Genomic DNA, 16,972 nt, shown 5'->3' with positions numbered 1-16,972 from the left:
AGGAAGAAGAAGGGATAGATTGGTGCGAAGGTTCGTGATGTATATGAGGGTTATAAAACTGATAAAAGAAGAAATTTCGAGATTCATATTGCTAATTCGCGTCGAAAGAATTCTTGGTTTCGCCCAGGCTGGAAATTCTATTGCGAGCGCAAATTTATTATCACCTAACTTGAGAGCGGTCGAACTTGTAATATCGATCGCCTAGACAATCGATACATGTACATCTAGAGAAAGAAAGATACAACATTTCGCATAATTAAATGCGATTTTAAATCAATCGCGAATTTATCGCAGTAAAATTGAAATAATTGTAGCGAGTTACATTTCCTCTCTTTCGGCTTTCGTTTATGTTCTACCAGTTTCTACGATACAAAATACAATTAAGTAATTAATTAATTAATTTGTTAACCTACCTACTATATACACATATCACTATGTGCGTATGCATGGATGGACCGGCGCGTGTAAGCGTCATGTATCTGTATATGATTCTGCATACGTACATAAATTTAGATATCCTCGGACATTGCGAGAAACGTCCGAAAAAAAGTTGCGTTTTTTGCTGCAAGTGCAATGACTCACAAGGGACTCTTCGTTGATTCTTGCGATTAACACATAATACCAATATATATGGTCGTGGCGATAAGAATTATTATTGTAATAATAATCACATACACAGACACGACGTACAAGCATGTAAATAATAAAATCAAATCGAATTGAATCGGCTGTACGTTTGATCGTTCTCGATTCTCCTCTTTCCCGCGTTCGTTTATCAAATAAATGTGATTGCGAATTGTTCAAGTTTCGATGCGCCGTGATTGCCATCCTTCGTTGCCTTCGACTACGCGGGTGCTAACACTAGAACAGCTAAATTTATTACATTATTAAATAAATCATTAGAGGGAAATGTCACGATTATTTATTTTATAATTTTTTTTTCATTATTTTAGATAAAATGCGATAATTATTTTGATTTACTATTAAAAAATCGCTTATCGAGCATAATAAACGCATATATATATTTGAAAAATAGTCTCTTTTTAATAATGATAAAATTGATATTCCAGACAAATTTAGAATTTAGTCATCCTAATGTTAACCCTCTTCATTTTCAAGTACATATCACTAAATATTGAGAAAGACATTTAAATATTCTCTTAATTATATACAGTTTTCGATAATTTAGTTGATTATAATGATATTTATTTAAGATTTTTTTTTTCGAGAAATTACTTTATAAATTCTTAATTCGTTGCGCTATTTCGGTTATATTGGGCATCAAGATAGTCGAATCGTAAAATATATGTATATATATATATATATATATATATATATATATATATAAATTTATATAAATTTTAATTTTTTTTAATATCCTTAATACGTCTCGTCATATGATCGTGTTGCAAACGAGCGGACTAAACGTCTTCTACAAAAATTAATCTATTATAACACTTGCCAAGAATGGATTCGTCGTGGAGAGCATTTTTAGCACTTCGCGAACGGACCGGCGCAAATTTTCGCGCCGATACTCGCGCTGCTCTATCTTGATTTTATTTCATTTTTTAGCGCCTCGCGAAAACTGCCCCTGTGAAAACCGACTCAACCAAACTTGTTAATTTCGTAAATGCCGCCGGGCGAAAAAGGAAAAGTGGCGCAAGTGGCAGCTCCGGGGAAATCTGCGAACTCGCGCATTAGAAAACTCCACTTCGCGGACGCGAAAGTTTCGCGAGGCGATCCTGTTATTGTTTTCGAAGCGTTTCTCTTCGACCGGAGCCCGCGTGTCAAAGGCCGAAATATTACACGACGGTATTTCGTTGCACGCTTCGCAAAGATCGCGTTCTATTTCGAGAGAAAGCTTCGTCCGTCTCTCCCTAAACGCTCTCGCTCTTACAGAAGTACGATATAGTATTACGTTATGCTAACCTACATATTCCTAAATATCTTTGTGTATATATATATATATATAAATATATAAATATATATATATATACATATATATTTATTTATTTATTTATTTATTTATATACGAAATAATTATTTTAAGAAATGGGCATGTTTGATAGAAGTATCTGAATTTTTATACGACTGTTGGAACCTGATTGACGTTTTTCTATGAAGTGATCACGTTGCGAGATTATCTCTGCAACACGAAAATCGAGGCAAAAGATAAGTCGAGTATGTGCCATATTGTGATTTGCATCGCTCGACGACGACACTTTGATGACCCAAAGAAATCAACGATAACGGTCTGCGCGACGTAAAAACCGGCTACGATGGTTATTCCAGTGATAAGTCTCTCAGCTTTCCTATAATGTATATCGAAAGTCCCATCGATTGTCATATATCAGTTCGTTGTAACGTCGAATCGACATTTTTATACAATTGATATCTCGACAAATATGCAAGAGAAGAACGAAAATCGTTCGCAAAGAGAAGCTAAAGTCCACAATAGAGTATTTCATAAAATTCCATAAACCTGTCAACTGCCAACAATTGATAAATGTTGGCAATTCTTTCTTGTTTTAAATTTTAAATTCTGATAAACGCGATTATATAATTATCGATTTGGATAATAAACATGTGAAAGATTGTTATAGTTTCTGTAAAACAGATATGTATATAATAATGCTGTAATTGTTACAGGCATTTATCAATTTATCATAAATAGATACATAGATATCATAAATCATATAACTCGAGATGAACCGGAAAAAAAGAACATATATAAAATATGCAAAAATGTATGTAATTTTACACGTTTTTTTTTGACAGTCGCATATTTGCAGATCCATTTACTTCTATCAACCAAGTCATATATCTTGCTTTCTATAAGTTAATCATATTTAATCATCACGTTTTATCTCGTTGCTATTATAGTTATCTAACTTAGAAATTTACAATTTTTTTTCGATACTTTTTTAGACCTTTATATCGCTCGCGACCTCTAAAAATCTATTTCTCTACGTGTGGAATATCCTAAATTAAATTTTTCTTTGTCGCCACGTCCCGCCATCGATATATTACTGTTGATCATTGCATCACGCGCTTCTCCATCGCGCTATAAAATATACGCGTAAAATCTTTGTCGTTTTCAATCTTCCGTTTTTCTTCTTTCGCTGCTTGTCTCGAGTTTGCTTCGTCTTCATAAAATTCATTGAACAATCTTTATGTTAGTCTGCCACAAATTATTCCGCAAAATATCAAGTACACGGGATTAATCGCCATCGATACTGCAACTGATGTTGCGACATCGCGTTCGAAATCGCATTGTTCGCTAATCATCGACTATAGTTACGCTAATCTCGATGCTATCATCCCTAACGCTAAGCTACATATCTCTCCTCGTGATCGAACACGTGACATTAGCGTAATCGATTGAGCGTATAGAAATATATACCGCTTTGTAATCCTAAAACTAGATACTCTCAAAGTTTCTCTCTCGTCATAATCCTCTCGTGCTCGTTATTTTGTTATATTGACAAAATAAATGTTCGATTTCCAGCCTAGGATCCATCGATATCATCGCCATTCGATCGCGACCGTAAGCCATCTGGCTCGCGTAATCAGATCACCTTCCGCGCGGCGTAAATTACTGTAATTAGCGACGTGCGTCTAACTCGTCTGCGAAATCAGGATATTCCCGGTGTCCGCTGCAATTTCATCCGTTGTCATCGTTACGCTCTAATCACCACGAGCGTTCCATTACGCTCCGGTTGATTAATCTAACCGACGCTACATTTACGCGAGAAAAAATAGAGAGAAGGAAAAAAATGTAAAAGAAGAAAACCGAGAAGAAGAAACCGAAAGGAAGCGACGCGTCGGCGTTGATTTACCCTACCGAGTCGAACAATCGCACGTCGCCGATACTCGGCGTCGAGTTGATCTAGTAATACGCGTGAACGTAAATGAGATTATGAATGGGATGATGATGGGCGTGGGGATTGTGCAGGGGGGTGCACAGGGACGTCGTAGTGATGGTAGTAGGGGACGACGGATGATTGACAGATTGCATCGTGGATACGGGCGACACCTGATTGGGGGGACCGGCCGGCACTTGGTACACGGTATTGGGCGCGGCCATCGGGCACCTTGAGGCCCCGGCTGCGCCGTGTTGGGCCCCATGCTGTTGTTGTTGTTGTTGCTGTTGTTGTTGTTGTTGTTGTTGAATGTAGTTTGGTGGTAGACATACCTCGAGGCGATCGGTACGTGGCATCTTCTGCGGCATCGCCACCGTCTGCGGCACCACGCCGAGAGGACTGCCGACGCCCGTTGGGTCCGCCGGGCCCATTATCGCCGGCATTATCGGGCTGGGCGCGAAGTACGGGCTGTACGTGTTGCCAACCTGCGGCATACCGGTCAGGTACGGATTCGTCGCCTGCGAAAACACACCCGGAAGGTATCCAGGTAACACGGATTAGAACACACCTGTCCCCACCTTCGCTCCACGCGATTCCGTTAAAATGCGCGCTTTATATCTTTAACCGTATATATACAGAGTACCTGGTAATGTTGCTGCAACGACAAATATTCGACTTCTCGTAAAACGAGTCGGTTTGCGAAAATAACTTTCTCACTCAAACACTCATGTTTTATTAAATCATTTACAATAGAACTTTTGGCAAATTTTGGGCGCATAAAAATAAAAGTAATAATTTTGAAGATATGTCATGCATAGAAAATATATTCTACTAATAATATTTAAGAGTATAAAAATATGTTCTAAAATATTATAATATTGCATAACATTGCATAACATTAGGAAATACGTATAATTAAGAAAGAACTACATTCGACAAGACTAAAGTCGTTACCGTTTTGTAAGTTGCATGTTAACAAATATACATTTCACAAGTTTGATGAGAATTACGATTGACTGCATCGTAAAGTTTGATTGCAAATAATTTAAGAACACAGTCATTTGAAGAAAAAGTTTTTCTCGCAAAAATCAACTTGCTTTGAGCAGTCTAGTTCTCTCACAAGAGTTAGTGTTTTCTCATTTATGCTGCCAATTACCAAATTCCTTGTATATGTAATGTACTACTTCTGATTCAGGTAAATTCTGTTTTAAGATGCATTAAGGCTTCGCGAGCAGCGCTCTCTTCGGCTAATTAATTTTAAGAAGTTTGATATGTATCTAATTTGTAAAATTTATGCCGTCTAAAGTAATTGCTTCAATTTCAAATAACTAAGCAGTTATCTGATGTAATAACAATATATGAAAATAATTGCAAATTAATACATCTAAAAAAATTAATAACAATTTTTGAACTACTTACATTCAAAATCTCTAACTTTAAATAAATAATATACAATTAGCGTTCAAATAAATAATCTCATAGCAAACTCAATTAAACTAATCACAGATTGTAATAAAAAGATGTAAAATATTACACATTTATATAGAATTTAGAGAAATAAAAAAAATATTAATACTTGGAATTTTTTTATCTACAAATTTAATTAGATATTAATATTTTTCAAAATTAATATAACATCTCAAATGGAAAATTCTCTCTCAAAATAAAATGTATAATAGTCGCATAAATAGATGTATTTGCACTTATTTTTCAAAAATTATATTAATAACAATTAAATATAATAAATTAATCTATCAAGATAAACAATAATTTTAAAAAAGTTGTGTACAAGGAATAGATCTTTAAAAACGAAGAGACTTAGGTGCCAAAGGCGAGAATCAGGAGAGAAAAGGCATCTCGTTTGCGGACTTCGCGAAGCCTTAATCGTCTTTTTTCCCTTTTCTCATGCCCTCCCCTTCGCTTTTAACGACAAGCGTACACGTTCCCACACGAAGCGGTTTGGTTTTGTAGCGAGAACTAGCTCCCAGAAGCGAAGGCAGGTAATTTCAAGCGCATCTGAACGAGTCGATCATTCTCGTTCGTTCTTCTCAAAAGCCTTTAATATCCTGGGAGCTTTCGTCATTATAATGAACCTTTCGGAGACGTAGCTAGGTAATTGTCGGAAAATGTATTAATAATTGTGCTAATTCAGCAATATTTATGATCAGACGACAAAAGTTTTATTCTTGATATAGAATTATTATTATATAAGAATGGAATTTTTTTTTTCAAATCCGAAATTACCACGCCTCGTATCCTCTTTTTCCGTCTCTTTAGCTTCACATTTTCATGATATTAAAATTTAACGATTTTTTTTCACATGTTTCTTTACTCTTTATGTGATATCAGATATAGATAAAATAAAATATTTCAAAAAGAGAAACATATTCATCGCTTTTAGAGCTAAAAAACGCGCAGATATTTTACTTGGCCGCAAAACTTCATGCTTTTCTCTCCTACAGGAAAACTTTGAGAAAACATGTACAAAAATATCCTTTCCTCAATAAACAAACAAAACATTTTGTGAAGCATGCAAATAAAAGTTATTTAATTCACTATGCGCGTTTTTAAAATAAGTTTAAGCTTTCGTACGAACGCTTACCAATTATAGGCGAATCGCTCGGATGACTATAGTGGACGTAATAAAAGTAACTATTGTGTGAAAAACATATATAATATTGTAAACTGCAAGTAAATGTCCATTTATTGACTATTACATTTCTTGAAATGTCAGATTTGTAAACGGCAAGTATCTTTACGTCCACTTCTAGCCAGCGTAGCGTTAAATTAACTAAAAATTAGTGGAAGCCAACCAAAACCAGGAGTTACCATAAAGGCGTGGGTAGCGAGAAGTTGCTGCTGGATTTGCTGTTGAAGGTGATGGTGTGGTGCCGGAGGTGCTGGTGCCTCCTGTTCACCAATGACGTAATTGGAGAACACACCAACAATCAACCACAACCACGTGAGCCACAGCGGCAAACATAGGGGACAGACAGGCAGTCATAGTATAGGGTTCGATATCACGTAGCAACGACTATGAATGTATGTCATGAGTAAAAAAGAGAACGTTAATAACGAGTTTCGATTTTTAATTACTGCACCGTTGATAAAAAAAAAGAAAAGGAATTGACGATCTCGTGCGTGCGCGAGAACGCTTCATCGATTTAAAGACGCACGACTGGGACAGAAGAATTCGGAAAAAACGTGGAAAAGTTTCGTCGGTCGTCGAAGATTTATTTAGGTCGCTCGAAATGAACCCGAGCAACACACGCGATGTCGCGTGAAATTCTGACGAGTGGACGAAACTTTGCCGCGCCCAAATATTGCTCTATCGTTCAAAACTTTGAAATTATGCTTTTCCCGTAATTAACCCCCCGTAATTATAAGTCTCCCGTCGAATGACAAATATGAACAATGCTAGAAATGTTCGCTATGAGAATCTAGTATGTCCATTCTCAATCTGTGCTTCATGAGCCCTTTGCAAGTTATTTGATTTTAGAACTCATCTAAAGATTCATCGAAAGCAAAATGTATTTATATATCTCAAATATTTTACAATATATAAATACATTTAAATAAATTATATTTAAATAAATGTATTTGAATTTTTTTAAATATTTGTAATTTAAAGATAATTTAAATGTATTTCAAGTGATTCAGAGAAATAATAATAAAAATAAATACATTATAAATTTTAAATAGAAATCTTTAAAAAACCATGATATAAAATATAATAAGATTGTAAAAATCACTTTTTGCATTAAAGTTACATTAAAGAGATTCGAATCTGCAAATTGACTGTCTATCGAAATACGTGATTAAGTCAGGTTTCTCTAGGAAGAATAGGGATGACACTGACCAAGAACATGCGACGTGCTAAACTTTTTAATTCTGAAAAACTTTATTTCTCGGTGCAATGTCCGCAAGAAGGAACGCAGGTAAATATGGACGGCGAAGTGCTGCGCTTGTACCTCGAGAATTCTACCGGAAAAGCTTGCAAAGTGTTTCAGTTTAAATGCGTACGTGAACGCAGCTTCTATAATGCATCTAGCTTCAAATTTCATGATACTAATGTGATAAGGAAGCACCGCACCGTCGACAATCTACGCAGCGTCGCCTACCGGAAAAAAAAGATAATCTAGTGGTAACCCTCGAGACTAAACACAGACAAAAATCAATCTTACGATCGTGGTAAAAATGTGTGAATGTGTGGATAGCAAAAGACGAAGTGCAACGATCGTGTTAATTTGTTGGACATACCACTGTGGGTACCTGGCCGGGCACGAGGGGTTGACCCGGCGTGAGGCCCTGCTGGATCTGCTGCATCAGTGCGTTTTTCAGCGCTAGGTGGTTGCGCCCGTTTATGAGGAGCTGGTCCTTCAGATGCTGCGGGGGATGGAAATACTTGCAAGGTGGCTTCTCTCGATTACATCGACCCTAAAACAAAAAAGAATATATTTTAATAACAGATAAATATTTATATTCTTATTACTTTAGCGATAGATAAATATATTTATTATAATAAAAATGTCTGAAAGAAAAAAAGAGAAAGCTATAGATTCTAATTAATGTATAGCTTAAAAGTTTATGATTTAAACTATTATTTAAAATAACTATTATTTAAAAAAACTTGTAAGATAAGTAAAAAAAAGTAAAGAAACTTTTTTTATTTCGAACAGATGATTAGCAGCATTAATTTCTTCCTCTATAATCATAACTTCAAATGTTGTATTTATGTGGGAGTTTGTTGTCATAATTCTTTTTTTCTTCTTTGTGATTTTATGTCAACTTAAAATGAGTGCTCTAATTATACCAAAGAAAAAATGCGAGCAATTTTTTTCATTCAGAGAGAATGAAACTTGTAGAGATTATTCGCACCGGTATGTAAGAGTTATCAACTCGCAACAAGATTTATGAGTGGATGGATTGTTTTAAAAATGCTTGGTTTTTTGTTTGAATGTTTTCATACACAAAATTCTACAAATCTTAACCAATCACACATCCATCCTCCATGTCGCGTTCTCGTTCCCTTTGTTTCTCTTTCACGGCCTCTCCTCGTAATTTGGGTGTTAAGACAAAGTGTAATGCGGTTTACAGGATAAATTGCGGGTGTAAAGCTAGAATACAGAAGTGGCGCGAAAGTGGAAGGAGGATGCCGTCAAGCCGGTTGGAAAGAGGTTCATGGGATAGAGAAGGCGGAAGGCAGCGGGAAGAAGTGGAGGAAGGATAAGATAGGCGGCACGAAGCAAGGTCGCGCAGCCGGTGTGTTGCGGTGCTACTAATTAGACTTTAACAATATTAGTTCATGTAAGATGTCTATATAGATCCGGTAGGATAACCAACCGCCCGTGCTTTCTTACGAAAATCCGGTGGCTTTCGGTAACAGCGACTTGCGAGTGTAAACTCCGTCAGAAACAGAGACGGTTGCGCAGCGATCGACGGAAAGTGCTGCAGGTCCTGTTGGCGTTGATGGCAACGGCAAGACAAGAGCTCAAATATCGCCTAATTAAGCACATTCGAGAGTTTCGGGGAATAATGTGTAGGTAGCCCGCCACGAGAAAGTTCGACCCATTGAGAGGAACGCTCCGCCCTCTTCATCGTCTTCGTCACCACCGTCACCATCGTCGTCGTCGTCGTCGTTTTCGGCGTCGTCGCGTACCACGACAGTCGACCTCTCGTTGACACGGGGTGGTTCAAGTTCGACTAATTGCACGAGACAAGATTCTCATTCGAGCGCATGCTCGTGTACGACGCGTGTCGTGGATTCACCGGGGCTTTGGAACCGATAACGTTTGTTTCTCTCTTTACGGGTCACTGCTCTCCTATATCTTGTTTCGACATAATGAAAAACTAGTCGGAACTAGACAGCTTTTTGAGCTAACAATGCGATTCGTAAAGTTTCTCATTCTCTCGATAAACTTGATATATTGAAAATCCGTTAGTTGTTAAACAATTTAAAAAATTCAATAAAGGAAGCAAAAGAAATATCAAGATCAAACGATGGAAGATGATGAATAATGTTTCAGAAAATTAAGGATAGAGGGAGATTTTGAAAATTGTTCCTCAGGCTTATATTATTATCATTTTAATCTGATAAATAAATCAATGATAAATATTACTTCGACATAAATTGTCAAATAAGAGTACCGATAAGAGTACCATAATGATGTAAATAAATATAGTTTCGGGGGATGCTTATGCTAATGTATATTCTAGATGGGTGGTTCTAACTGATGGGAGTAATATTAAAGTTGATTTAAAGGGTCTACTGATAAGAGATAGCATTCTCAGAAAAGCCGCGTGAAATGTTCCCCTCTAATTTTAATGAAACTTTAATGATATTTAGAGGATCTCCGAAGACGGGTAGTCTCGTAAATCTCATACATAATGATGTAATATCTCACAGATCTCTTAACGACTGAATTGTTTCATCCTTAGACTGACTTCATTTTAGTCGACGAATCTATATTATTGAGATATTTTCAAAAAAAATCTTTAGATTTTTGGATATATTATTTTTATATTTCAGCTAATTTTATGTCGCAAATTGGTTTCCAACTGATTAAAAATATAGATTCAAAGCAAATTATTTCGCTTAATTTTTAATTATTTTTATTTATGTATGCTTATACTTTATAAAATTACATACGTCTGTAACATTATCTCAACTCTAATCGTTTTTATTTTATATTTTTAGATGTATAATTAATAAATATATACATATATATTTGTAAAAATATAAAATAATAAATTGTTTAGGCTTTTCAGAAAGGCTTATTTTATAGTAATAATAGATCCAATAAAAAATGAATCATCTGATAGTGCATGTAACCTTTACAAAAATTAGTAACTGTAGAATTAATAGTTCGTGATGAATTTATCTTCAGATAAAACTACTCAAATAACATATCTCGAACAAATTGTTCACTATACATTCGTGTTATTTAAAAAAAATTATAATATATTGAAAATTTATTACAGAGATATTATCGGAGATATCATTTTTCCGGCTTTTAAAACGAAAGTGAATATAAACTAGTATATAAGTTTGCCATGAGTTAATAATAAGTAATATTCGATTTCATGTTTATCCGCTTAGACGAATAGCTTAATATAAGAGAGGCTTTAATATTTTTACATTGTCGATCCCGCAAGAAGGAATTAACCTTATTACATCGTAAGACGACATGATAACTTCTGAGTCACGTAATAACAAGACTATACCTATCCGTTTTCAAATTAATCTTATGCATCTTGTTAGACAAACATAGTTTAATTCTGTCATCCCATCGTATTCAATTAAGGAATGCGTTTAAAAAATTATTTAAATTTTACAATATGAGAAATATTAAAATAACTTTATCATATTATTGAAATTTTTACATCAAATCTGGAAAATAAATATTAATAACAATTTATATATATATATATATATATATATATATATATATATCAAAAAGGCTAAAATGATAATTAAATACTTGATTAATTATTGTATATGTCAATACTGCTTATATTATATCAATTAATTACTATCTGCAATAATTATATTATAGTCAATAAATGTCACATAAAATTAATATGAACTGAATGTTTGTATTACTGTAAATAAAAATATATATATATATAAAGCTTTATATTACATAAATATCCACATATATTCATACTAAATCATTGGTACAATTATCCGTGATATGTAGTACAGATAAAACTATATATTTTTCTTTTATATAACGAGAAAAATATACGAGCTGAAAAGATTAAATAATGAAAGAAAAATCTAATCGATACATAAAGGCAGTAAATAATCTCTAGCTTGTTCGTTTCTTAATAACTTATTGGCGCGAAACGAGCAGGTGTGTCAGAGCAAAAAAAATGCTTTTAGTCGTCTCGTACGAATGCAACGAAAAAAACCTCGGTGCCTTCATTGTTTCGGCCTTCCGGCATTACAAAAGAAATGCCGGTGGATGAAGGCGGTCGGAGGCTCTAGACCGACTCAATTACAGTCGCTGAGCGACGCGATAATTGGGATCAAGATTGATTGTCTTCCTTCCTTTCGTGCTGACCTCCCACGAATACAAGTTACTCGGAGAATGTGCATTTCCTTTTTTCTTATCCTAAATAAAACAAAGACGCTAGTACGGAAGACAAAATACAGTTCGTCCGGATGAAATGAGTATTTAGCGATTCATTTTAGCATGTAAAGATCTTCATATAAAATAAATCTTAGTATAATTACAACAAATAAGTTTTAACAATCATAGTACCGTACAATAAAATTGAAGTAAATTAATAAATTTCTTTTTCTGGAGTAGATCAATCTAAAGATTTTAAATTCCTAAGAAGAAAAACTAAATATCGATTTGAAATAAATTAAGATATCTTTTCAATTATTCAATCTGATTGCTCATAATTATAACACAAATTCATGAAATTGCTCTTTTAAACACTCATCTATGACAGCGGATTTTTTAATTACATTATTGTTACATTTGCTCGTTAATCGTCTACTTAATCCACAAAAAATGTTATCGATATCAATTATCGCTAAAATTACAAGAATCACCACATATGTATAAGTAGGGAAAAATATGACAGTAAACCACGTGATAATAATTCGAAATGAAAAGCATCTCGAATCGTTTTTCCCAACCAGGCTGAAAAAAACATGCGCAAAGATACTCGCGAAAATGACTCGACGACGAGACATGAGAAAGAAAAAAGCAAGAGAGTAGCGAGAGACAAGCATAGAAGGTGCTCACTTCATAGTGGTGGAAAGTCGATGTCTAGCAACCTTTTTCACCTCGATAAAGCCCTGTCGTCGAAGGTGGCCGACGAACACGATCCTTCAGACCCGGGCTAACCCCGTTTTATAACCTCTCACCCATCTCTCCCATCCTTGTCCTCTTTTCGCCGTCTCTATCGCGCTTTAGGGAACAGACCGAGGAGGAAGGAACGCGTTTTCGTTGTTGAAACGAGCATCGAAGACAAGACGACGGGGGAAAAACTATATGCGAAAAATCGAAAGAAAAAGAGCGAAGAGAAAGAAGTTAGGCGGAATAGAGAAAGGGGGTGGAGTGCGAGGGTGTCGACGGCGCACACATTCGTCGAGCTGTTGCTGCAAGGGCTGCAGGGTGAGCGAAATTACTAGGATTTGCGCGTAGATTTGCATATCGATTTTCTCGGCGGAACAGTGTCGTATGGCGGCGTGCGCGCCAGCACACAATTTGCCTTAATTTCGCCGTGGGAGCTATCTACCAACATTAGCCCGGTGTGGCTAAAGCTTAAGCGCGACCGTTTCACGGCACGGTGATGCCGTTTCGGATCACGCGGTTTGAAATTACCGGCGGTAACACCCGGTAAAAATCAGGGAAGAACTTCCGTCTACGTGGCGTTAAGAAGATGGGATTTTTCGGGAGGGAAACGCAGTTTCGGATACGTTACGAGCTAAATTTTTTCGCCGCCACGATCTTTTCAAAGAGAAATGTATATTTTCCAGCATTAAACTTAGGTAATCTTAATGAAGAATATGATTAATTACTTAATGTAAAATACAATTATAACTTAATGTAGAATATAATTATTGTTTAATAAGAGATTAAATTATTTTATTTTAACATATGTAATAAAAAGAATCTTTTTTTTCTTATCAATCTAATGTGTAATATGGTCAAAACATTTTATTTAAAAAACAAGTTTTCTAAAAATTTTATCATTTTCTCAGATTTTCTCTTTTCTTTTTAATAGTATTATACGATATTCAATATTAATTGAAAGATAATGATATGCATTTAAAACATCTGTATTTTTAATATATATATATATATATATATATATATATATATATATTTTGATGGACCAATAATGTCTAAATTTGTTAAAAATCTATGTTTATAATTCGAAATAAACGTAAGAATAAGTGCAAACAATTTAATGAAAAAGTAATTAAAAGAGATTAACAGGAGAAATGTCCTTGATTGATTTTGGAAAATGATTGCTGTATATAGCGTAAACTAATTCCGTACAAGACATCTTAACTGTTCCGCAATACCCTTTCACAGCATCCAATAATCGGATCAACGGACGAAGGGACACCGACGAAGAAGATATCGGGACGGGACGTAACTGGCGGATATTGGCGCGATGATAGGCCAGATTGAGAGGAACTTTGTTATCTGGATTACTTGGGGAAGTGGAAAAACATGGCGTTGCTCCCTGATCGAATTTACGGTATCTACATATATACATGTAACGTGAAAAGACACTATGCAGATGACCGTCCGTCGAGAATAACCACGAAAGCTTCTTTTATTCCTTTCATATTACGCGATTTTCGCGATTTTATTTATGGATATTACATGGACATCGAATGCATACGTAATATTATCATATTGCGTAAAATGCAATTGCGATGCTGGCAACGTTGTAAGATGTGAAAAGACTGCATCGATAAAAGAAATAATAAGTTTGCATCAAATCAAAGAGATAAATTCTTCTATTAAGATTAAAATTGAATAATTTTATCTGTACTAAAGATAAATCACAATTTAATTCTTATCGATAATATTAAGTTTTTATTATATAGTTGTAGATTTATAATTAAACGTTAAAGTCGTAATGTGCATCGCACATGATAAATCAATATATTGAAAATACATTTATACATCTTATTTTTAGATAATAAACTTTACGAGCAACTTATTTCGTGTTATGTAATTTCACAATCTGAGATATATCAGATAGCAACGTTTCAGCTCAAGCCCTCTAAGAATTCGGAAAATGCCTGAGAAACTAGACGGAAACTAAAAGGCCCCGCATCAGAATTCGCGAGTAGAGAAACCACTAGTGAAAGCCGATTGCGGTTGTCGCAAAAAAGGTTTTGTGCGCCGGCGAAACAAGTTTTAGCGGGATTTCGTATTGCGGAGAAGATAGACAACAGCTGCATATCTACATCACTCTCGCGGGAGAGGCGAAGGAGAAAAGGAAGAGAGAGGGGTGACGAAAAGGCCGATGCGATATGGTCAGAAAAGAGATCGAACTAGATGGACTTCCCTTTTTTTTTGGATTTGTCCGATTTGAAACTGCGATCGCGACTCGGATCCGTCCTCCTATCCCCGTTCGATGCTCCCTATTTGACGAGAACCCTCCCCGCGTCTTCCTCACCCCTTAACCTCTCCGACGTTCCTCGAGCTGTTCTAACGGACGATGTGCTTTAGTTAAGACAAGCCGGTCGGTTAATTCGAAAAGTGGCAAGCTCTCTTTCTCCATCTCTCTGCGTTCCTTCGCGTGGGTGTTATGCTCTCTCCTCTGATCCTCATCGGCCACCACCGTCTCCGAGAACCATCCGGATGTCGGGGGAAAGCCGGACCAAATGACATTAGGAGTCCCGTTTCATTACGGCGACGGACGTGAAAGCACAGCTGAGTCAGTGGCTATACCCCCGGTGTGTAAAAGGCAGTCCGTTTTCTTCTCCCTTTGTTTTTTACTCCGTCACTTCGCCCTCTTTTTCCCCTCCTACTTCTCCTTTCGTAAACCTTTATGATGCTACGGAACAATTTTCTTTTTGTTTGAGCATTTTCATTATATTTTTCTTTACTGTTGATCTCGATGTTTATATCGGACGAATAAATGGCAGATGCTATCACCTTTCCTCGAAATTAAAATCATGTTCCAAAATTATTAATAAAAATATATAAAATCTCTAAAGACTTTCTTTAAACTACAAGTAGGAAAAGGCAACTTATGAAAAATAGCAATGATTTCAATGTAAAATAATATTTTGATAAGCTTCGATTAGAAGCTCAAACTAAAAATTTTTTTTATATAATTTATATAAAAATAAAACGATAATATATTATAAAATAATAAATATTTAATAAGAAATAGCATAAAGAAAGTTTTTGAAAAGTGTAAGAGTTATTTCTAAAATTATTAAAGAACTTGAGATTTTAGAAGTTTGGAAATAATTGAGATTCTTAAACTTTCACAATTTCATAATTGTTGATGCCAATTCTAATACAGAAATTCATCGTTCGACTTAATTTAATATCTGTAACGTCAAAGTACATAATCTTGGAGAGAAATGTCTAAAGTTACGTAAATTTTATCGCAAATTTATTAAAAAAAAAATAATAATAATAGCATTAATCAAATTAACAGGAAAATATACCTCAGGCTGACGTGACACGCTTTCGCACTCGTTTAATTTAACGTTGTCCACGCGCCTCGCGATTTATGCGACAGTATTTCGCAGTCGCAAAGTTCTATTTCCGAGACACGGGCACGACAGTTAACGACGTGAAATTATTAACAGCACTCGCGCTCGGGCGTAAACGACGAAACGCCTTCTCGGCTAAATTGGTGGACAACGCGAGCGAGCGTCTTCACAGGACGGATAAATTTCGCCGACGTCAACGACCAATGTCGTTTCGCGCAGCTTTCACACGGTACATATTAATGCGTAAAAGTTAATCCCGACACCACCCGGACCGATCCCTTATGTAGATCACGAACTCTATTAGGTCGAGTACTCTGTGGAGTCTCGACGTCGTCTATATTAGTTCCAGATCCCCTTAGAGCGCGGCGTCTGACGCAATTCTTCGAGGAACTTGTACACCTCGCACGTATGCCCGTCGTCTCGGTTGGTATTACATGTAAGACATGGTAATGGAGATACTCGATTGGCATATTGAAGTGTGCCACAGAGAACGGAGTTGTGGTGTAAGACGGATGCTTATCTAATCTACTTAGCGGTGGCATCGTACGCGAGGTCTGCATTCCAAGTATTTGTAAATTATTATCCTATTGTTGTTCTTCAATTGTGAAATAAATTTAATCATTACGATTACTATCGTTTTTACGTGCACTTTTCATTAAGGTTCCGAGAATCTGTTATTTTATTCCAGTCATTATTACTATCACAATTACTACGTTTTGAGGACATATTTTTTTCTCTTGGAATAATTTTTATTTTCTCGCAACATTTTAATTGTATCTTGACGTGAATCAGAAAGAGATAATTATTGCAAAAATATAGTAATTTTGACACTGCAACAAATTTTCGCAGTAAACTGTTTTGTAATTAAAATAGAAGAAGAGAGAAATATATA

General features: G+C 35.5%; 1 protein-coding gene across 14 annotated transcripts in view; it reads right to left on the bottom strand.

Moving 5' to 3' along the window:
• The window catches only part of LOC105257276 (probable nuclear hormone receptor HR38), a 359,016-nt gene that overhangs the window by 26,603 nt on the left and 315,441 nt on the right, over positions 1 to 16,972 (bottom strand). For 10 of the 14 annotated variants that reach the window (XM_025413833.1, XM_025413839.1, XM_025413842.1 and 7 more), the window contains 3 exons: positions 8,124 to 8,300; positions 6,693 to 6,773; positions 4,196 to 4,381 (listed from right to left, as the gene is read on the bottom strand). In XM_025413833.1, coding sequence (XP_025269618.1) covers positions 4,196 to 4,381; positions 6,693 to 6,773; positions 8,124 to 8,300 — 444 coding nt within the window. The remainder of the gene's footprint in view (positions 1 to 4,195; positions 4,382 to 6,692; positions 6,774 to 8,123; positions 8,301 to 16,972) is intronic. The other 4 variants (XM_025413837.1, XM_025413840.1, XM_025413844.1 and 1 more) reach the window with 1 other exon arrangement.

The sequence above is a fragment of the Camponotus floridanus genome, unplaced genomic scaffold (genome assembly GCF_003227725.1).
Source record: "Camponotus floridanus strain SB8 unplaced genomic scaffold, Cflo_v7.5 scaffold70, whole genome shotgun sequence".
Classification (NCBI taxonomy): domain Eukaryota; kingdom Metazoa; phylum Arthropoda; class Insecta; order Hymenoptera; family Formicidae; genus Camponotus; species Camponotus floridanus.
Note: the sequence above shows the minus strand (reverse complement) of the source record. Positions and strands in the feature narration are given on the sequence as shown.